The sequence below is a fragment of the Ambystoma mexicanum genome, chromosome 11, assembly GCF_040938575.1.
Source record: "Ambystoma mexicanum isolate Mex_15411 chromosome 11, UKY_AmexF1_1, whole genome shotgun sequence".
NCBI lineage: Eukaryota > Metazoa > Chordata > Amphibia > Caudata > Ambystomatidae > Ambystoma > Ambystoma mexicanum.
In genome coordinates, this window is record NC_090934.1 from 213,591,511 (window position 1) to 213,615,691 (window position 24,181).

Here is a 24,181-nt window from a genome sequence, read left to right on the forward strand (position 1 = left end):
TCAAGAGGACACTGCAGGCTCAGACCAGGAGGACCAGTTCGAGAGTGGAGTCTCCGGCAGCTCGCCTGTGTCAAGTGGCTTGTGCCCGCAGGAAGCTCGAAACAAACCTTGCCGCCTCATTGAGGAGATGGCCTAGTTCTTCACACATTTGACTCCAGCCTGTTGCGGAGCCAGTGACTGTTTAAAATGGGGGGGGTGGCAAGTTGACGCATTTTTCCGGAGGCGGGAGGCAGGTAAGTGAAGTGACGCGGAAGGCGGGGAGTTGGGCAGTTACGATTGGGTTGAAATTAAGCAGATGTAATCTTGTGGAGCTCCGCAACTGCGTATTATTGCCTGCGCAGCAGGTGAGGGCATGATCGTCCGAAGTCATAACATAGACTTGCACTAATGAGGATTATACGCAATTAAACGCAATCTCAATGTCACTTGGCATAGGAAGATCGTTATATCTGTTCCCCCTTACACTTGTGTATAGACGCGTTACAAATCCCATATCATATCATGTAATTGTGCACCTCAGAACACCAAGACTGAGGAAACACGCTCACTGAGAACAGGCAGGCAGAATATGGTCCCTGAGGATGGACTCGATGTCCGAAATGCTTTGGGCCCGATTGCATGCTATCTGCCTGTGACACAAACATGGGATTTGTGTAAAAAATGCGAAATCAATTATTGATCATATCTACATGAAATGTGAAGTTAAAATCTAAGAGGACGGGTCCTGCTGTTATTGTGAAAACCGATACAAATATAAGGAACTAAGGGCTTGCTTTTTTGTTCAGATGTGATAGTGCAATGACCGTGTATATAATAATTTTAAAAAAGTGAACTGTAATAGTGTTTTGAAACTGTGACCCTAGAACAAGCATTTTCCCATTGAAATGACATATTATAGTGATATCACTAAACAGTTAAGGATAAGGAAATGCTGGTTATTTTAAAGTTAAAATCCGAAAAGTGTGTAAAACAAGCATGGACTACTAAATCGGTGCAAAATAGATGGAAAATGTTCTGCTTTATGATAAGGCAGTTCGAATTCCGAGTTTATTTCAATGTAATTGAGAGGTAATGATATGTTGCACCATGGTTAAGTAGCATTAGTGTAGTGTAACTTAAGTCTGGGCTATGTGTGAGTATCTCCAGCAGTAAAGAGATTCTACCACAAAGGAGTGCTGTGTATTATTGAATCGGTTTGTGTACGTGCTACACAGCTTTATATTGATATAGCTATAGAAATCATTGAAAGCAAAGAAAGACTTTGGCCAACCAAAACTGAAAACGGACATCAAATCATCACTGAGATATGAAAAGAATGAAATTAGATAACATGTCTGCATCACTCACAAAATGAATGCTCATCTGCAGAGTATAAGGAACATGATCTGTAGTGACCCAGCATCTTACTCACTAGTGAGAGAGAGCGAATGGTGTCACTGCTACGAGTTATAAGGGTTATACTGCAGGATAGTGGATCCAATTATTATAATCGGAGCCAGCCCGAGGCATGGGCAGTCTAAGCAGTGGCACAGAGCCCTGCTGTCAGAAGCTGTCAGAGGGGCACCAGAGGCACCAGGCTCGGGAGGATAGCTCAGGGGCAATGTGCACGCCTTGGAAACAAGATGACTGAGCAACACAGGTTCCATTACCGGGTCCGCGCTTAGAAACCTCTGGGTAGTAGTGCATTATAAAGAACAAATCATATCATATTATATCATAACTGCAGTGCGGCTTCGATGTACGCAGTTTGCATGAGGCCACAATGTCGCCTCCCAACCTCCTGTGGCTCTCTAGAGAGACGCACATTCCCAGCAGCCCATCAAACGCTGCAAGCCCGTTAATGACTGCTTACCACTTTCTTCAACCAGCGCATTAAAGTGGGGGAGATTTACAAATGATGGCCATTGAGGACCATTGTTTAGGAGGAGAGGTTTGTAACGTTTCTGTGTTATGAAATGCAATAGGAGCTTTCATTCTGAAAGCACACACAAAGCACCAGTTAGCTACCTAAATCTAAGCTCTCATCCAGGTCAATTACAATATATGGAACATAGTTTTGAATTGGCTACATTATTTTCAGATGTTCATATTTAATGCACAAAAAAAAGACTTTCTTTTTGGTAGAAGGTGATATTTTCATCACATCATATATGAACACTGCATTGGTCAAACACTGAAACACACTGAGGTAACCTTTTCACACATTACAGGTTGTTATAAGTCTTGAAAATACATTTTCAAAACCCAAAGGGCATTTTTTTGCATTTTGCCCAATTGCATTCCGATATTTATAGTCATCCAGTTAAGATGGGGAAATAATGGCACAATTGCTCACTTTTTGCAAAACATATTTCTATAATGATTTATATATTTGAGTGGGTACCTTATTATTGTAGGTGTACTTTTCAAGTCATCTTTATAAAGCAGAATATTGTTGAAAGCCAGACGTGCAAATTGGCCAGCTCTAGCTGCCGCACCTTAACAATCTACCTGTTTTACAGACCACCAGGTTACAGGATACAGGTACTTTCGAGGAGTACTTATACAGTCTCCTGGCCAACAACACTAAAGACTCCTCATAAACATTAATATTCGGTGACTTCAACCTGGGATTTAATGACCCAGAGGAAAAACAAGCCTAGGCAATAGCAGCCACACTCTCAGAACATGGATTAACCCAAAATGTCCTTACCCCAACACATGTCAAAGGAAGGACCCTAGACTGGGTTGCTGACCTGAATTGTAATACTACTATCACTAAAATAACCCTGCAACTATGGACTGACCATCACTTAATTGACTTTACTATAGCAATTGACAAACAAGTATCTACAATCAAAGCCTTGGCACCTCCTCTCCCCACCAGATGCAAAAACATATTACGCCCGACAAACGTCTACCTCACCTCCTCCCTTCCCTCTATTCCATCCCTAGAAACTCTGACCCCAACCATCTCATCAAGGTATATAACAACACCATGACTATGACTCGTCTGTTTCCTCCACCCTCCCATTACTGTAATTTTCCTCCCCACCACCCCTCCAGCACTATCTGAAATGTCGTCAGGCTTAGTACAATAGTCGCTTGTTTTGTTCCTCGCCTCACTTTCTGCACCCCTCTCCCTCACCTTTTGTTTTTCTCCGGCTCTACCAGAAATGTCGTCAGGCCTAGTACGGTAGTCGCGTGTCTGTTTCCATTTCCTTCCCACTCTCCACCTCCCTTCCTTATCTATGTCTTAGCTCTGAAATGTCGTCAGGCCGAGTCCGATAGTTAATTTCACATCCTTACTGTTCATGGCCTGTAAGAATGTGATTGTATTTCCCCTTGTTCCCTCCCTTGCCTTGAAGCGCTTTGAAACACATTGTGTATAGGCGCTATATAAATAAGCGATCATATCATATCATATGGCCCTTGACATCATTGCGCCCTCAAATTACACAAAGTAAACAGCAGGCACACCTTAACGCCTGGTTTACCCCCCACCTCAAAGAACTATGACTCCAAAAAAGAAAATTAGAAACTCGGTGGCGACACTCCCCCTCAGACGAAAACAAACTTCAACTTACCCACTTTGCATACAGATACAAAAAAGAAATAATCCGCACCAAAAAAGATCTCTTCAACAAAAGAATCTCCAGTGCCAGTTTCAACACCAAGGAACTATTTGTGATCCTTCGGGAACTAAATCCCCGATACCCCCACCTGACAATGTCCCTAAAGACAATCAATGGTGTACCAGCAATCAGAATGCCCCATCTAATAAAATAACATCACTTCAAAATAAAATTGCCAAAAAAAGCCTCCATGCCCCCTACTGAGATGTAACCCACTGGTCCCATTAAAGCCACTACCTCTCCAGCCACCTTCAGATTGACCAAAATCTCCACACAGGAAACAGAAAATTATCACATCTTTGAAGCCATCTAACTGCCAGGGTGATAACTGCCCTGCCCAACTCATCAAAGATGTTGCGAGAGACTTAGCACTGTTCATTACCAAACTAATTAATGTCTCTTTCACATCCAACACTGTCCCAAGCAACTTAAAAGAGTCATGGGTTCTACCCCTACTCAAGAAGCAGACCCTATACCCATTCATCCCCACCAACTATAGGCCCATAACCACAGTACCCTTTCTCCTTAAAATAATAGACAGAGTAGCCTACCTACAAATTCAGAACTATCTTGAAGCAAATCACCTCTTAGGCTCTCGCCAATCCGGATTTAGGCCACAACATGGCACGGAGACGGCACTAATCGACCTTAAGACTCAAATTGACGAGCTCAAGGACAAAGGAAAAACAGCCATGCTGCTCCTATCGACCTGTCGGCAGCCTTCACCTGGTGGACCACGCAGTTCTGTGCAAACACCTAGCGTCGGCAGCCACTTCTCGAGTGATGCTATAGCTTGGGTCCAGTCCTTCTTAGATAATAGAACGGAGAGTCTTCTCCACCCCGGCTTCGGCAGACCCGATACAAACCTCATGCAGCGTTCCACAAGTCTCATGCATCTTGCCAACCATGTATAACATTTTTACCAAGCCCCTATTTGACAAATTGGACAAACTGGGTGTCATCTACACGAATTATGCGGATGACACCCAGATCCTCATTCCCCTTTCGGGCAATTTTGACACTGATACAGCCTTGGTAAATGAGATATAGCTCCTCATTCAGGCATGAATGGCAACCCATGCCCTCTGCCCGAATGACGACAAAACAGAGATCCTGATCCTTGGATCCAAGGCCAAGCTACAAAAAACTTAACTCCAACTACTCTGCATTTAACATAGATGGTAACATAAAGTAGTTAAAGAGGTGAAATGCTAGGTTTCTACCTTGACTCTATATTAACCTTAAGGAAACAGGTAAACTCTATGGCATCCTCAACCGCCTATACTTGCAAACTCATTAGGGCCTGCAGGCCATTTCTAACAAAAGCAAGCTGTATGATCCTCGCCAATGCCTTTATACTGTAAAAGCTGGATTACTGCAAAGCCCTATACCTAGGTGTCAACAAATATTTCACTGACAAAATGCAGACGCTACAGAACAACGCCCTCAGAACCGCCCTGAACATAACTGAGAACACGTATCCAGTATGAGAAGAGAACATAACTGGCTCAAGATAAGCGACAGGATTTTACTCAAAACTGTCTTACTGTCATTCAAGTGCCTAAGCAACACAGCCCCCCCATCTCACAGAGAGAATGGTCAGGAGAACATCTACTCGCCCTTCTAGAGCAGCCAACTCCCACTGCCTAGAGATACCTAGATTTAAGCTTAAAAACTGCACTCCTACTAGACCTTAGAACTGACCAATCATACCTTAGCTTTAGGTGCAACACTCTCAACTAGCTGCGCTTTAACGATGTACAACTCCACTGGACTAACCCGGCTATATGGACCATTGTATCTGCCTATGCAACCTTTTGTACTCGCTTGTATTTTTTTACTTGTACTTGATCCTTTGTCTCATCCTCTGTCGCTGCCTATGCAACCTTTGTACTATGCACGTGTTTAACCTGCGGTTGAGGAGTGGGAGTGGGGAGAGGGCAAGCGAGTCCTGAATATATGCCCGGATGTGGCAAGAGGTTGCAATCCTGGACACTGGTGCAGTTATTTTTCCCTAATTGTGGCCATGTGCTGCTTTTCAGGGTACAAGTAAAGGATACATGTAGGTGGACAGCTAACTTTTTTCAGAGGGCGGACGCAGCCCCCTCGGGTATGTTTGAAGTCGGCAAGCTTGCTCAAGCATTTGGCTACCAGGGTTTCAGTCAGGCTGTCATGTTTTCAGTGCATACACTTGCCTCAAGACACATAAAATGATCATCAAAGCACATGCTCGCATTGGAATTTTGATTGCTAGGGAATATTTCATTACGTATTGCTGTGTTAAAAAGGTGAGCACCTTTTATACTTGGCCAGCGTATTTAATGAAAAATATCCTCTCTCAGGTTATTTTTCTGTTGTCGATTACTATTTTTGAAAGGCCAATACTCTTTTGTCAAGTGAACTAAATACTTATCTTTCACTTTAAGATATGTTTGCTTACTGCGCGTATATTCTTGGCTGCCAGCTTTTGATTTTCGCTATGGGGACAAAAGTTCTCACACCGAGTGGTACTTTTATTTATTTATACACTTGTAGAAAGTGCACAAAGCCCTTGGGCATCTAGGCACTGTTGACGCGGGAAAAGGAAAGAAGACATATGATTTCCAGGAAGGTCTAAACGTATAACATCTCAGCAACAGTTTCCCAACCTGCTCATTTGCCATTGCAACTTTCCGCTCTAGGATGCCCTGCTATCCTACACCCGGTGAACAGTTTTGGCCTGCTCACCCCCTCCAATCAAGGCTAAGGGGGTACATTAATTAGGCTGCCTTCTCATTTTGTAGTGAGCAGCACTTGATAAACGTAGTTATTGCTATTATTTTTTTGACAGTCAAAATAATCCTTATCTGTAGCTTCTGAAATAAAAGCATATTGCTAAATTTAACAATATACCCAAATACACACACAATAAAAATAAAAACAACCGTGAAACTTCTGCAAAAACAGCAGTTGGTTTCAGTTTGCAAAATACAATCACCATATTTTTGCAATGCCTTCCACGGGTAGTGTTTTTAAACCAAAGTTTCAAAAGACCTTTTGCAAACAGTATTTCTGACAAATACATCCGGGAAGAGATGTGTTCAAGTTCCTGAATTGCAGACTGCTCTCAAATCCGGCCTTTGCCACTTAACCAAAGTGAGTGCTCCCGCAACTTTCACCTCACTCCTGATATTGCCACATAGGTTGATGTTAATATTGTCAATTCATATACTGGACGTCACAGTGTATTTGTCTACTACCTTACACATGGCAACACAATGTAACTTCCCATGATACCTTTGCGTACTAAAGACTCATTCTGTGATACCACTAATGCCACTAGTTATGCAAATTATGGGGTCGACACATCTTTTGCCGCCCAGGGCCCCGCAAATCCTAGGGCCGGCCCTGATTATAATGATCTCCGAGAAGTGTGTGCACATTTTCTCCCCTCCACATTCGCGGCGATCACCAAAGTTGAACACCCCCTTTGCAAAACCTAGAACATCATTTCCCGAAACAGGCACTGTCTCAGAAGACCACCTACCCATCCCCTGTATTCGGGACAGCAAAAGCTAGGATGCTTCCTTACTAAGAATCTATTGCCCCCGTTCTGGCACCCAACTTGTCTGCTTACAGGTGAAAGGTCCTTGCGACACAGTCATACTTCTGTCACGAAAACCGTCAGGCGCTGACCTTCTGCGACGTCTCTGCATGAAGGAAAGGACAAGAGAACATCAGACTTTGGTCAGAACACTTCACAGCCAGTCCCCACACATTCTGCAGCCTCCCTGTATAGAACCCCATGAACACAGCACTCCCAACTCTAACCGTGTGCAGACACGCTGGGTCTAGGCCCCCAAAAAACAAACACGTTTCCGAACCCGCTTCATCCGGGCACCCTCAAATTCTCTCAACTCTGTAAGGAATACAACTCATCAACACTCCCCCTGTACCTACTTTGCCACCTTCAGACCCCCACTTGTGCCAGCAGCCACTTTCCCGCCCAGTGCTGCCATGCCATTTAAACTCTGTGTGGCAGTGCCAGCTGCTCTGAATGGACCCCCTCACTTCTTAGTGCAAGTGACTGATGTTGTCCTCAGTGGGCAAGCTCTATACACACTACCATCCCAACAATAGCGGCCTGTGCTCTTAAGCACTCACATCCCAGGTGCACTGCCAAATAGTCTTCACACTCACTCCCTGATAAGATGCCTGCCTCCTTGAATGCACACACACTCACCATTTCAGTCAGTGACTGCTGATTTTCACGCACACACACTTCCAATGTTCAGCACCTAGGCTTACTTTAAAAAAAATGTTTTATATGATTTAGTTGAAAATACCAACTTTTCAAATTTGTCAATTATACAGAAAAGGAACATTTAATTTTCATAACAATTAAAAACATTTTTACAAGGTAGCTTCACACATAAAACAGAAAACAAGCAATTCATTACTTCTTATACAAAACACAGTTTAAAAGTAAAAATCGCACTCAAATTAAATCACAAAGATTGTACATCGCCTAATGGTCTCTAACCTTATTGGGCAACCTTAGCATTGGTCACGTAATATGCTTTTAAGTCTAGTACATCATACCACAGCGTTGCATCCAGAAAATGGACTATTGCCACTCTTACTGCCAGTTTGGTGTTAGCAAATAATTTTTGATAAATTTGTGATCTTTCCACTGGACAGTGAGAGGCAAGAAGACCCTTAAAGAATAGATTACGTCTCTCCACCAAAGACGGACTATCAGGTGCTGTAAAGATTCCTTTACATCAATGTTTCTACAGAACTGACAGTAGTTTTGTGTAGATGGAATTTGTTTATGTCTCGCTAACACCTCCTTGCTCAGCCACAGATTAAATCTAAACCTCATGTATTGGGATCGAATATACAGCGAAGGACAGGCCACTAAATAATCTGCAGGCTCTCGATGGCGTTTAGAGCCAAACAATGCTTGATCAAAGTCCTTGTAAGAGCAACATTTTGCCTGATTTATACACCAATCATGTTGGAAGATTTTAATCTTTGCTCGACCAGGATTATACATACCATGTCAAAAGTGACTGAAGCCTCAGAGAGAGCTTTTAGGACATAGTGACGCCATTGTGAGGGGAATGGATCATTAGACACCAGCAAATAATGCGCTATTATGCTCAATATGTTTTCTGCTGATATTCCCACCAGGCATTTCCTCAACAGTGAGCACATATACCAGATGACCTGTGAACGTAGGGATAATAGGCCCAATTCAAACCGAATCATCGGTAGGGACACTGACCTTGGCAAACTCAAAACCTTTTTCCAGAAACGTGAGTCCAAGATATCCCAATTTGCATGATCCTTTGGAGCCCATGTCCCTGCACCATTTAGTAAAATAGGTGTATTTTCTGCTGATAAAAGGATATGACATGTTTATAAGAGAATTTACCATACTTATGGGCTAGAATTTGCGCCTGTGATGTAAGTATACACAGTTTATTATCTAGATCTGTGATGTAACTGTCTTGAGATGCCTTTGCAGCAAACCATGTTCCCAAGTATTTATACTTTGAAACAACTAATAGTTTTACATTCTGTAAGGTCCAATTAAATTGTACAGCTTTAGCGTTACCTTGTGAATTACAGATAACAATCTGTGTCTTTTCAGTATTAATAGTCAGGTGATTTCTGGAGGCATAACTTTCTAGTTGTGATAGAAGATTTTGGAGACCACTCAGTGACTGAGACAACAGAACTAAATCATCTGCGTAAAGTAACCATGTGGTTTTTTGGTCTCCCAAGTTTGGCGCATCTCCTATAGTATCTATTAGCGTTTCTCCCATGTCCAAAATGAATAGATTGAACAGGGTAGATGCTAAAATACATCCCTGTTTGCGGCCTCTCATAGAGGGAAAGATTACCGATAGTCGTGCTTGGTTCGATAATCTAATTTGCATTGTGGTATCAGTGTGTAAATGCATAATTAGTGCAAGCAAAAGAAGGACAGTTATATGGTTGCAATTTGTGATACAGAGGAAGAAGATGTATGGAGTCAAAAGCAACCTTGAAATCTATAAATGTTAGATACAAGGTTTGGCTTTCAACATATTGAGAGTAATGATGTTCAGAGCCATTCCTAATGCAGCCACAAAGCCTGCCAAAAAAGGGATCACGTAGCTTGCACTTTAGGGTCCATGCATTCAATTCTTTAAGACTAATTCTACTAGGCAACATTTTTCCTGATTTATACACCAATCATATTGGAAGATTTTAATCTTTGCTCGACCAGGATTTTACATACCATGTCTAAAGTGACTGAAGCCTCAGAGAGAGCTTTTAGGACATAGTGACGCCATTGTGAGGGGAATGGATCATTAGACACCAGCAAATAATGCGCTTTTATGCTCAATATGTTTTCTGCCGATATTCCCACCAGGCATTTCCTCCACAGTGAGCACATATACCAGATGACCTGTGAACGTAGGGATAATAGGCCCAATTCAAACCGAATCATCGGTAGGGGCACTGACCTTGGCAAACTCAAAAGCAACCTTGAAATCTATAAATGTTAGATACAAGGGGCGCTTAAGCTGAACATATTTGGCTTTCAACATATTGAGAGTAATGATGTTCAGAGCCATTCCTAATGCAGCCACAACGCCTGCCAAAAATGGGATCACATAGCTTGCACTTTAGGGTCCATGCATTCAATTCTTTAAGACTAATTCTACTATAGATTTTGCCGGGGGCATCTAATAAAACTATGGGCCTATAATTCTCATGTTTACATTACGAGATAGTTTAGCAGTTTCTGTAAAAACCTCAAAACCCAACCTAAATAGCTAATTTTTTGCAGCCCATATAGTATTCTGTATCACTCGTGAGTGAAGCCATAATTTGACTACATTAAATGAAGGTTTCTTAATAAACTTCACCAGCTTGATATCAGAAGAGGCTACATCCTCTAGCATCGGGACATAAGAGAAAACTGACAGGATTGCTCACCAATTTAAGTCATACTGTGTGTTTGGCAAAGCTTTACAAGCCAAAATCAGGGAGTATGATGCTGGTCGACTTTGTCTTCGGTTAAGATGAAACGCCTGTCTTTGATTACTGTCGGTTTCCATGTGGACCGACACGGCCATCTGTCCAGGGGTTTTATCACTGCTAATAGCATTATCGATATGTTTAAGAAGTTGCGGGGTAAGTGCAGTTAAGACTGTGCTGCTGATGTTTTTTGAGGTGTTTGTGGAGACATAGGGGGTCATTACGAGTTTGGAGGCAGCCATTGTGCTAATAGCACCATGGCTGCCTCCAAACCCGTGTCCGGGTCCGTGGTGTCGGAATGGGGACTTACCGGGACATTCCAACCTTGGCGGATCCGGTAAATCCTCATTCTGAATACCATTCCCCATTCCCATTGAGCCCTCGTAGGGCTCAATGGGAATGGGGAAGGAGCTAATAACGGGCCCGCAAATAGCGGCCCGTTATTAGCTCCTTGGTCCTTTAGCGGCTCCTGCTAAGGACAGCTGGTAGGGAGCTCGGAATGCGGCGGTAGGGGGTTAATGGCACCGGCATCCTTACAGCTGCCGTGAACCCCTTACCGCTGCACTCAGAATGAGGACCTTACTCTTCTGCCAGCCCGGGTATTTCAAAATGCACTTTTTTTGAGAGACTGGCATCTCCAGATTACTTCCTCGGGGGTCGCTCACATCTATCCTTGGCATCCCCAGGTTAGTTCCGTGGGGTTTACTCCATGGGATGGTCAAAAAGGGACCAGATCTCCAAAGCACCCCTTCAGGTACTACTGGCACCTGTTTGTCACCCCTTTGATCAGGACACTGTTGGTAACTGAGTTGTGAACGATTTGTATGGCAGGGACCCAAGGGGACTGGCTGCGACATTCCAGCCATGTACGCGTCAACAGCCTTCCTTATCTCCTAACAATGGTCAGCTAAAGCCTGGATCAGATCAGGACTTTCAGTGTGTTGTACTGATACGCTTTTTGTTTTCAGAGTTTTTAGTCTGGCGGGTAGAGTAGTCTTAGTTGTGATTTTGGTTTTAGCTTTACTTTTCTCACCTCCGTCAGCCAATTCAATTAGATCATCCAAAGGAGCATAGGACAGATCCTTTGTGCTCAAGGAACGTTCAGAAGCTGCTGCTTTCAACTGGTTTAGAAGTTGATACTTTTTAGTTACAGCAGTTGAAGCCAAAAGTAGATTTCTTGATTTTGGCGGTAACTTAATGGACCTAAAAAATTGTTTGGCGGTCGAGGAGGAATTCAGAATCTTCGCAGATTTTTGGTTTTTGGCTAATTTATTCTGGACCCCTCTCTTTGACTTGTCTTTAGGACCATTCTGAGCTAACTGTCCCTCAGTAAAAATGGTATAAACTCCTTTTTTCTTTTCCCCCGCTTCTTCTGGTTGATCTGTTTGAACAGCTAGCTTATCCTCCGCAACTTCCCTTATAACTTTACTGAAGCATGGAAGAGTGTGGGGTCCCTGATTTGTCTTTTCCAGAATACTTTTTTCATCATTATCATACATGTTTATAGAGTCCACTGCTTTTAGACAATCACTGGACACTGTTTGAGAAGAAACTGTAGCAGACAATTTCTGTGTATGTAATTGTGTATAAGAGTCAGAGCCATTACTTGTTTTGACATGTATCAGGGTGTCTGTTATGGTCTTTTGCCACACCAACATATTTTCTGATTGCTTTGACTGTAATGCTATTTTCGCATCAAGGGTAGCAAAAAGATTAGCTAGGGACTGCAAGGCCATATTCAATGCATGTAGGGTGATCTCTAAAAGATTATGAGAGATAGCCTCTTGTGTATTTTGCTTGGACACATTGTCACCAGTCATTGGTCTTCTCAGGGTGGGAGCAATAAAAGACGCTGATAGATTTGAGTATGGGTGACTGATCTCTGCAAATAGGATCGGCGAACCAGATAGATTTTCTACCATCTTATTTGCCCAGAAGCAGGAGCTATTGAAATCTAAGTCAATCACTGCCAGATCATTGGATGGCACAACCACAGGGCATCCTAAGGGCACCACTTTTCCAGCTGTAGGAACAGCACTTAAAATCATGCTATCCGAAACAGAAATGTTCACAGTGGTATCCATTTTGTTGACACGCTCTGGCACTTTCGCATCATTTTCACAAACATGTTTTGGCGATATAACGCCTTTCACACAAGGCTTTGCCATAGAGCATCCCACCTCCCCAACACCCACCTTTTCACCACATGACTGAAGTTCCATTACCACCTGTTCAATTTCCACAGATGAGGAATCCCCTCCTGGCACGGAGACAGCAGGTGCCGTGTTCATAACTTCATTTGTTTCATTCTGACCTTGTCTGTCCTTGTAAAATGTTCGGATGTCGGTATTTCTTTCCATCCTGTCTGCTTTTTTTAGCAACTTGGAGATCTTTGATAACGGGCGCCCACTGGGTGTGGAACACAAATGAGGCGCAGTGCGTTTCCCACAAGCACCGTAGTGATTATGGGTTTATTGGTCGGCTCGTTGCTTTCAAATGGCAACAACATGAAATTTCTTAGAGAAAAGGCCATGTCACGGGGAGTTTCACAACCCTCCTTACACAGAAAGGAAAAGAAGCCTGCCCGTGCAAATAAAAATGTACAATTCACCACCGTACCAGCACAGTTTGAAGTAACCGCGTTGCCCCAACGCTGCAACGAACGCGACAAAGCGGCACTACACGGTGCTTCGCTAGGAGCATGCGCGAGCTCGTATATGTACACGTGACAGCCACAAGGGGCGGGGCCTCAGAGAATACAAAGTGCCCCTCGTTGATTATCCAAAGGAGCCAAACAAATCCGCGGGCAAAAGTCAATGGATAAGGCACCAGCAGCAGTCCCGGCAAAAACGGTACTTCACGGCCTAGGCTTACACTCAAACACTCCCCTACTGGTGGCAGTAGTACAGGAGACCCACACTACACAAAAACCAGCAAGTGGCAGCGATGCAGAAATGCCTCTTTGATTAGTGCATGCACGTCAATGTCCTGCGAGCACACACACATACATAGTCATGCGGTTACAGCGGGCTTTCCTCTATACACACCGCACCCACTGTTTCACACTCACAATCATCTCCTACTGGCCGAGCCCACTGCCATGCACGCACACATTCATCTATCAATGTCAGCGGCAGCTGTACTGCACAAATAAGCACTCACCGCCTGGTGGCAGGTCTCGCTGCTCTGCACACACACGTGCAGGTCACAGTGCAGGTAGACGTCACTGGGCTGCTGATGGAATTTGAACATCTTGAAAGTAAACTTTCCTTGGTTGGAATTTCCATTCTGAAGGACAGCAGTGTGGAGGGCCCCAGGCATGGGTGTGCTGCAGGAGAGAGGTTAAAATTGTAACCTATAAACCCTGCTATTTTTGTAGCATGAGACAAGGTAACACCATGCCTCAGTTCAGGTACATATGCACATAAACTCCCTCACACGAGTGACCTCCCCATGAGACTAATTCCTTTGCCCCGTCCTTCTCCCATCAATGACCTCTTGGACAATGGTACACTCCACCGACCCGCTACCACACGGGGCCCGGCTGCATGACAAATAGGACCCAATCTTGCATTGTTTAGAACAGTTGCATAAAAATATGCATATTAAGGCACATTAGATCTGGACCAAGGGTAAAAACGTACAGCTGCACAGTTCTCAAAGTTATCACACTGCACTGGTCCACATACGTCGCCCAACTTGGCATGCACAGCCATCCCTTTGTACATGGCCTTATGGGGTAGTCTGAAGTCTGAACCGAATTACCACTTAACATTCTCTTTTTACCAGCCCTTCTCCAGACACAATCCCTGTGCCATTTATCCCACTTTCCCTAAGCTCTGTCAATACTGCTCTTTGGCTGTGAGCCCACCTTCCAGAACCGTTGCCCGGTGCCACTGAGCACACTTTCCCTAACATTGCCATGTGCCGGTGAGACACTTTCCCTAACATTGCCCTGTGCAGGTGAGCCCACTTTACCGAACCGTTGCCTTGTGCCGGTGAGCCTACTTTCCCTAACATTGCCCTGTGCCGGTGAGCCCACTTTCCCTAACATTGCCCTGTGCTGGTGAGCCCACTTTCCCCAACCGTTGCCCTGTGCCAGTGAGCCCACTGCCCTAACATTGCCCTGTGCTGGTGAGCCCACGTTCCCTAACCATTGCCCTGTGCCGGTGAGCACACTTTCCCAAACTGTTGCAATTTGCTGGTGAGCACAAGTTCCTTAAACGTTGCCCTGTGCCGGTGAGCCCACTTTCCCTAACCGTTGCCCTGTCCCGGTGAGCCCACTTTCCCAAACCATTGCCCTGTGTCGGTGAGCACACTTTCCCTATCCGTTGCCCTGTGCCGGTGAGCACACTTTCCCTAACTGTTGCCCTGTGCCAGTGAGCACACTTTCCCTAACATTGCCCTGTGCTGGTGAGCCCACTTTCCCGAACCGTTGCCCTGTGCTGGTGAGCACACTTTTCCTAAGCCCGGCCCATATTGCCCTTTTACTTTGAACACACTTTCCCTAATGCACTGTGCATATTGCCTTTAAGTAAGGATAGAAGTAAGGGCATGTCCAGACTTGATCTCCACCAGTGCATGAAGGAAAGAGCTAGAAAACGGGCCTTCGCTATCGACCCCCCAGACTCTGGAACCTCCTCCCCATCAACACCAGACTCATCCCCTCATTTCTACATTTCAGGAAGGAGCTCAAGACCCTCTATATCGAGGAATGGCTCCTCCCTAACATATAGGCCCATACACACTCCCCACCTAACCCAAGCTGCGAAATGTGCTCCCTCAAGTTTCGTTTCTAGTTGGCCTCCACTCTTACCCTCCCCCATTGTTAGCACCCACACTCCCTTGTATCGCTACTTTCCACATTGTGTATTTCCCCCCTAAAACTTGTAATGCCTCCATTACTACCTAAATCTAGTTCCACGCTCAACACCAGAATAATAACTTTCCCTAAGCACTGCCCATTTCATTTGAGCATGCTTTGCCTAAGCACTGCTCATGTTACCCATTTCTTCTGAGCACACCTTCCCTAAGCACTGCCCATATTACCCATTTTCTTTGAGCATACCTTTCCTAAGCACTGCCCATATTGGCCATTTTCTTTGAGCACACTTCCTCTAAGCATTGCCCACATTACCCATTTCCTTTGACCACACTTTCCCTAAGCACTGCCCATATTACCCATTTCCTTTGACCAAACTTTCCCTAAGCACTGCCCATGTTGTCCATTTCCTCTGAGCACTGCCCATATTGGTCATTTCCATTGAGTACACTTTCCCTAAGCACTGCCATATTGGCCATTTCCTTTGAGCACTCTTTTCCTAAGCATTGCCTACATTGCCCTTTGAATGTTAGCACGATTTCTCTAAGTACTGCTTATATTTCCCTTTTCCTTTGATCACGTTTTTCCCAACCACTGCCCATATTGGCTATTTCCTTTGAGCATGCCTTCCCTAAGCACTGCCCATAATGCCCTTTTCCACTGAGCACGCTTTTCCTAAGCATTGCCTATATTGCCCTTTTCTCTGAGAATGCCTTCCCTAAGCACTGCCCATATTGCCCTTTCATTGTGAGCACGCTTTCTCTAAAAACTGCCCATAAGGCCCTTTTCGATTGAGCATGCTTTTCCTAAGCATTGTCTTTATTGCCCTTTTCCTTTGATCATGCCTTCCCTAAGCACTGCCTATATTTGCCCATTTCCTTTGAGGACTCTTTTCCCAAGCACTGCCTATATTGCCCTTTGACTGTGAGCACGATTTCTCTAAGCACTGCCTACATTTCCCTTTTCCTTTAATCATGCTATCCCTAAGCACTGCCCATATTGGCCATTTCCTTTGAGCATGTATTCCCTAAGCACTGCCCATAATGCCCTTTTCCATTGAGCACACTTTTCCTAAGCATTGCCTATATTGCCCTTTTCCTTTGATCATGCTATCCCTAAGCACTGCCCATATTGGCCATTTCCTTTGAGCATGTATTCCCTAAGCACTGCCCATAATGCCCTTTTACATTGAGCACGCTTTTCCTAAGCATTGCCTATATTGCCCTTTTCATTTGAGAATGTCGCCCCTAAGCACTGCCTATATTGCCATTTGTCTGTGAGCATGCTTTCTCTAACCACCGCCCATATTGCCCTTTTCCATTGAGCACACTTTTCCTAAGCATTGCGTATACTGCCATTTTCCTTTGATCACGCCTTCCCTAAGCACTGCCTATATTGCCCTTTCCCTTTGATCTCACCTTCCCTAAGCACTACTGTATTGCCCATTTGCTGCAAGCACGCTTTCCCTAAGCATTGCCGATATTTCTTTTTTCCTTTGAGAACGCTTTCTCCAAGCACTGCCTTGGCCATTTCCTTTGAACACTCTTTTGAGCATACTTTCCCTAAGCATTGCACATTTGCCATTTTCCTTTGAGTAAGCCTTCCTTCAGCACTGCCCATATTGCCCCTTTTCTTTGAGAAAGCTTTCTCTAAGCACTGCCCATATTACCCATTTCTTTTGAGAACTCTTTTCCAAAGCACTGCCCGTATTGGCCATTTCCTTTGACACCACTTTTGTTAAGCACTGCCTATATTGCCCTTTTCCTTTGAGCACTCTTTTCCAAAGCACTGCCCTGTATTGCCCATTGCCTTTGACACCGCTTTTGCTAAGGACTGCCTTCATTGCCATTTTCCTTTGATCACGACTTCCCTAAGCACTGCCCGTATTGCCCATTTCCTTTGACACTGCTTTTACTAAGGACTGCCTTCATTGCCTTTTTCCTTTGATCATGACTTCCCTAAGGACTGTCTTCATTGCCCTTTTCCTTTGATCACGACTTCCCTAAGCACTGTCTATATTGCCCTTTTCCTTTGATCACAACTTTCCTAAGCACTGCCGTATTGCCCTTTTTCTTTGATCACGACTTCCCTAAGCACTGCCTATATTGCCCTTTTCTTTTGATCACGACTTCCCTAAGCACTGCCCGTATTGCCCATTTCCTTTGACACCGCTTTTGCTAAGGACTGCCTTCATTGCCCCTTTCCTTTGATCACAGCTTCCCTAAGCACTGCCTGTATTGCCTTCTTCCTTTGATCACACCCTCCCTAAGCACTGGCCACATTGCCCTTTTCCTTTGCACACGCATTCCCAAAGCCCTGACCAGATTTGCCATTTCCCTTTAGCACGACTTCCGCAAGCACTACCCACATTACTCAATCTCTCTGCGGCTTTTGATACTATGAACCCTCAATCGGGCACTCTTCTGCAGATTGCAAACATAGAGGGGGGTCAAAGTTGTATCAGTTAACTTGCTTAAATGCATTCTTTCAAAACCAGTTGAACGAGTGAACGTGGCCGACTTCTTCTCATCCCAGTACGCCCTGAGAGGGAGTGCCCCACCCGCTTCCTCATTATGCACCCGTGTTGTTCACTATGTATAGGTGCAGAGCTGTCAACTGACCCACTACTCACCGGGTTGGCCTGTAAAAAAAAAAAAACGCCCGAGGACGCAAACGTGTCAGCAAACAAACGAGCTGGGCAGGCTGAAAAAATGTCTTCTCACGTGCAAGCCAAGCCTTTTATCTCCATACAATGGCTTTACTGGGGTCTGCTTCTGCCATTGACAGAGCTTTCACCTCCTGCGACCTTCTAGCGTTTGCAGAATTCACAGCCCAGAGGTATATAGCCCTGCTGCCACATCGCCCCAAAATAAATCACAATTTAAGTGCTTCGTGGTCAGACACATACGTTATTGGTGGAGCTGGGTTCAAAAGAAATGCTCATTTCTGATTTCTGAAAATAAATTTCTGTAAAATATGGATTACAGAAACTTTGCACCGGTGCAGGTGCAAAATGTGCACGGTATTAGCACTAAGGCAAAGTTTTCCCTATTTTTTAAAACACGGGGACACATTAAAAAACCATTGCATCTCGACAAGTGCAGTTTGCCATGGTAAAAGCACTAGGGCTGAAATTGCCCTAGCTCTAAAAAGATGCATTTTTGCATCAGGGCAAACTTTGCTCTAGTGCTAATATCATTCCGTATTAGCGCTAGGGCAAACCTTGACCTGGTGCAGCAATGTAGTGAAAATGCATCTTTTTTTTCACGAGGACAATTTCAGCCCTGGTGCTTTTAATATGCCCACCTGCACTTGTCGAGGTGCAATGGTTTTTTAATGTGTCCCATTGTTTTTAAAAATAAGGCAAACTTTGCCCTAGTGCTAATACCGTGCAAACTTTGCACTTGCAACGATGCAAAGTTTCAGTAATCTGGCCCCAAGACGTTTTCCAGCAGGCCACCATGAAGGCAATCCTTGCTTTCCGTTTTATGAACCATTTCACTCTTGGAGTTGTGGTCCACTTGGCTCCATTGAGAACCCAACCAACCCAAACCTAGAATGCGTGGAGGCGTTGAATTAAAGGTCAGAACTGGAAATGTCCATTTCTATTTCTTTATTAAGCGCCAAAGCCCTTAGGCATCAGGGCGCTACGCAGAACAAATACAACACAAAACCAGGAGACACAGGAACGACCCATATCGTAACCTCGCCCTGGCAAATAATCTAGTATTCAAACTTTTCCTAAAGGAAGATGATTCTTAATTTGGTGCTGCGGAAGCACAGACTTCTATAGTCACTGATGTTCGGGGGAGGAGGTTGTGAGGAGGTCGAAAGGGTTGAGGGTGAGGTCAAAGAGAGTGGAGATTAGGGTCACGGAGGGTGGCTCGGATTACACAATATAGCGGGTGCGAAAAGGTTAAAACTGTGAGTCAACAGGGAGAGAGCAAGGCAGGAAGACCATAAAGCAACTCATTATCACCCTCAAAACATGCATGTACAGATAAGTCCTCCTGAGTGGCTGCCTTCACCCCTCCCTCTACTGCTTTTGCTCTTCCATTAGGTCCCCGTCCCCTGTTGAGCCAACCACCAACACATACTGGGTCTAGGGGCACTAGGGTCCCCCCAGAAACGGCTTGCCACAGGGTTTTATCCAATGCCCCCAGATCCTTATCCTCTCAATCACCCACTCTGGAGTAGAGGGACTCTGTTGGGGGTCTTCTGCGGAGTAGGTGGCATAGCAATTCACCAGCAGTAGCACAATGCCTTCATCCTATCGCCCCTGCTCCTGCCAAACTCACCCTCTCACTCACCCACTCTGGAGTAGAGTCACTCTGTTGGGGTCCTCTGGGGAAGCTGAGGGGGTGCCATAGCAGTTCTCCAGCAGAAGAACAATTTATTCACCAAATTCCCCCTGTTCCTGCCCAACTCACCCTCTCACTCACCCACTCTGTAGTAGAGTCACTCTGTTGGGGTCCTCTGGGGAAGCTGAGGAGGTGCCATAGCAGTTCTCCAGCAGAAGAACAATTTATTCACCAAATTCCCCCTGTTCCTGCCAAACTCACCCTCTCACTCACCCACTCTGGAGTAGAGTCACTCTGTTGGGGTCCTCTGGGGAAGCTGAGGAGGTGCCATAGCAGTTCTCCAGCAGAAGAACAATTTATTCACCAAATTCCCCCTGTTCCTGCCCAACTCACCCTCTCACTCACCCACTCTGTAGTAGAGGCACTCTGTTGGGGCCTTCCGGGGAAGCCAAGGAGCTGCCATAGCAGTTCCCCAGCAGTAAAACCATTTCTTCACCAAATTCCCCCTGCTCCTGCCCAACTCACCCTCTCACTCACCCACTCTGGAGCAAAGTCACTCTGTTGGGGTCCTCTGGGGAAGCTGAGAAGGTGCCATAGCAGTTCTCCAGCAGTAGAACAATTGCTTCACCAAATTCCCCCTGCTCCTGCCCAACTCACCCTCTCACTCACCCACTATGGAGTAGAGGAACTCTGTTGGGGGTCTCCTGCAGAAGCGTAGGAGGTGCCATAGCAGTTTACTAGTGCTAGCACAATGGGCCTCATTACGACCGAGGTGGTAGAGGGTTAACGGCGCTGGTAGAGCTGCCGGCGCTGTTAACCCTCTACCGCCTTATTACGAGGTCTGCTCGCGGGTCCCGCTAAGGACGTCTGGTAAAACCAGACGTCCTTAGCGGGACCCGCTAGCAGTCCAGGATGCTAACAACGGCCTGTCATTAACGGGCCCGTTGTTAGCACCCTCCCCATTCCCATTGAGCCCTATGGGGGCTAGAATGGGAATGGGGATGTACCGGGTCCGGGTCCGGGTCCCGGGAAAGGGAATTACCGGGATTTCCAAGGTCGGAATGGCCCAGTAATTCCTCATTCCAGGAACCCGGACCCGGTACCCAGTATGGCTACCGCCATACTCGTAATGAGGCCCAATGCCTTCAACCTATCTCCCCTGCTCCTGCCCACCTCACCCTCTCACTCACCCACTCTGGAGTAGCAGCACCTTGTTGGGGTCTTCTGCAGAAGCGGAGGCAGTGGCATAACAGTCCCCCATCACCAGCACCATGTCTGCATCGTTGGCACCCTCCAGCTGCACCTTCACGTACATGTGCTTGCCCAATGGCAGTGCCGCGGTCACAGGAAGCGTGTAATTCGGATCGGTGAACACAGACATGCTTGCCTTGGGCCTGGTGCCTTCCGCTACCACATTGCTGCAATTAGAGTGGAAAGGGATTGAAAGAATCAATTAAATAAAAACAGATACCACAGATACAAAAAATCAACAAACTGCATCATGTTATCATTTCTGAGGCTGGGGGCCTGCAGACTACCTACCTCGGGCACAGTGTCGCGGCGCCACAATAAGAATGCTTCAAAGGTGACCATTTTGGATGTTCTATTTTGTGCACAGCTGCTTGATGTGACACAGCTATAACTAACATTGACAAAGCCAAGCGGTTTGGCTTTTGTGTAGGCATGGGATTTGCACTTTCTAGGCACTGCTGTAATGGTGCTACCTGGCCATAGCAACAGTTGGTAAATGTATTCTCCAGGCACTGTAATAATGTGACTGTCTAATGCCTATACAAGAGTAAAACCTGTTGGCTTTACCAATGCTTGTTTTAACGGAATTCAGTGCAAGAAACAGATGCAAAGACACACATGCTGCTTATATATCAAATGGCTGAAGAGGAGTTGGTTTATAGATGCAATTAAGCCATTACCTTTCAGAAGGCTGCTTAGAAAGCACAGAGCCATGGCAAACAGATCCGGGGGGGGGGGATGTGTTTTGGGTGGGTCGGGGCAGGTAGTGGGAAGAAATGGCCAAGGGTAATAACGTGTCCATGGGTGCTCAATGTGTATGTACAAACCCTAAACAACCCCCGCCCCCCATCGCCACAAGTAGTGTGATCTCCATCACATTCCAGCGCTCAGCTCGCTTCTCTTCCCATGGTAATAGTTGTGGCTTATAGGCAGCGCTTGCAGTGCCTCTTAACAGCTCAAATTAAAACTGGATTCTACACAGACTGCAAAATGACCATGTGGGAGGCGCGAGGATGCGCTGTACTGGCTGCCTTAGAATCATTGCTGCCAATCGCAGCTCCCTTTTCAGGCAAGCATGTGACTGGCCCTGCCTGTGTCCAGGCCACCCAACTATTTAAGAGGTACAGAAGTGGTAGGAAATAATGGGTTTCCTCCAGCAGCAAGCGAGCTCTGCTTGGGAGGTGATGCGAGATAGTGACTTAAGTTGGTGGCTGCGGTCTCAGGTGGCCTCGACTCTAATCCTGGTTTATGAGCAGACCATATTTGGGCAGCCTGGGGAAGTCTACTTTTCCAGCACACCTGCGTTCCCCTACCTTCTAAATGGTAAATGCTTAGAAATGGGTTAAATGCCAGTATAGAAATATTACCAACAAACAGAAAATACAATGGAGCGGTGACGCCGGTATACCAGCAGTGGCCATTAGGGGAAGCTAGAGGGCCACGGCTACTATTAAGGACACCCTCCCCTTGCCCACGACCATGCCCTTCTTGGCCTTTCTTTTTCTAGAACCTTCGGTGAATGTAGGTGGAGTGGTGTGCAAGGACAGACGGACGTAAAGTGCCGACCCTGTGAAACTAGCTCTACTGTGACAAGATAACACATAACTGCTGAACCCATATGCATGCAACATACCTTAGTGCTTTTCACAATGGTGATTGTGGGCTTGCCCGGACCCTCTCCCTCCCCAGAGAAAGGTTGGACCACACATTTGTGAAGTGTTGGCAATAAAAGGCCGTAGGATTTTATTGTTACAGATATGGTTATGGAAACAATAACAATAATCGCATATCATAATAATATCATACTTTTGGGCACCAGGTCCTGAGGTTACCCCCTCTGGCCTGTGCCGCCTTCTTGTCCCACGACTTGTTGTGGTCACCGTCCAGTGACCTGTATTTCTCTTCCTTGATTTTCTCCCTTCTTTTCTAGGGTGGGAGGGCTTTGTGGAAAAGAAGAAATAGAGTGGAGGACGCTGAGTGAACAGCGAACCTCCTGACTGTTTGGGTCCCCGTTCAGGGTCCACAAACAGTTTGTATTTTCCTGCGAGCTGTGCAGCTCTTATATAAGACCCTGGGTCTTTCATGTGTAGTTGTGGGGGCTGGTTGTAGCCGACTGTCTGGCCCCCCCGGGGGGGGTGAGCAGGCCTTTGTACTTATTCCTGCCTGCTGTTGGTTCCCTCTGGTGATTGGCACCCGGGTGCTTTGTGGAAGGGTGAGGTGTTGTTCACACCTCACCCTTCCTGTGCTTCGAAGTGTGGAGAGACTGCGTGTCTCTGTGTTGTGGGGGAGAGAGGGAGCAGGCTTGGGGGGAAGCAGCTGCCCCTCTCCCATGCTTGCTGGATGGTACCAGCAGTTACCCTGCCTCGCTTTGGGCGGCCCTGCAGCATTGCCCATAACTGCTGGACCCATATGCACGCAATTTACCTTAGTGCTATTCGTAATGGTGATTGTGGGCTTGCCCGGACCCTGTCCCTTCCCAGAGAAATGTTAGACCACACATTTGTCAAGTGTTGGCAATAAAAGCCCGAAAGGATTTTATTGTTACAGATATGGTAATGGAAACAATAACAATAATCGCATATCATAATAATATCATAATTTTGGGCACCGGGTCCTGAGGTTACCCCCTCTGGCCCGTGCCGCCACAACCTGGGTTGGTTACCGGCTGTCCAGGTTTCCCCTAAAAGTTGTTGCTTGCTTTGTCCTAGCTGCCTTGCCTGTTCTCCTTGGTTTGACTGTTCAATTGATTGTGTTAAATGTGGCCCAGCTTGGGGGAGCCTTGTGGCCCATATGCTGTCTCTGTTTTATACTTCGCTTCCCAGCTTGTGTTCGCATTTTGCCCATGTTTCCGGGGAGCCCTGATTGGTTCCCCTGGGGTTCCCGTGTTTTGCTCATACGTTCAAACAGTTTAAATACTCTGCTAGCTTGACTGTATACTGGTCCTGGCCTTTGTGGGAGCGTTGGCCTGAGTGTCTATAAAAACGATAGTTGTGTACACCTGGAAGTGTGGCCCTGGCCCTTTGTGACGTTGGCCAGGTTATTTGCTTAAAAACCCTTATTGAGTTTTGGAACGTTTTTAGCAGCATGGACCCAGCCCTTTGTGGCGTTGGCCTGTTTGTCTATTCAACACTTTAAGTTTTGGGTTTCTAGCAGCGAGGCCCCGGCCCTTTGTGGCG

The 24,181-nt window shown here is 45.8% G+C and overlaps 1 protein-coding gene across 2 annotated transcripts in view; it reads right to left on the reverse strand.

Moving 5' to 3' along the window:
• The window catches only part of LOC138503275 (uromodulin-like), a 194,545-nt gene that overhangs the window by 26,973 nt on the left and 143,391 nt on the right, over positions 1-24,181 (reverse strand). For both annotated transcript variants that reach the window (XM_069622877.1, XM_069622878.1), the window contains exons 5-7: positions 20,945-21,172; positions 13,794-13,959; positions 7,231-7,303 (exon numbers count right to left, since the gene is read on the reverse strand). In XM_069622877.1, coding sequence (XP_069478978.1) covers positions 7,231-7,303; positions 13,794-13,959; positions 20,945-21,172 — 467 coding nt within the window. The remainder of the gene's footprint in view (positions 1-7,230; positions 7,304-13,793; positions 13,960-20,944; positions 21,173-24,181) is intronic.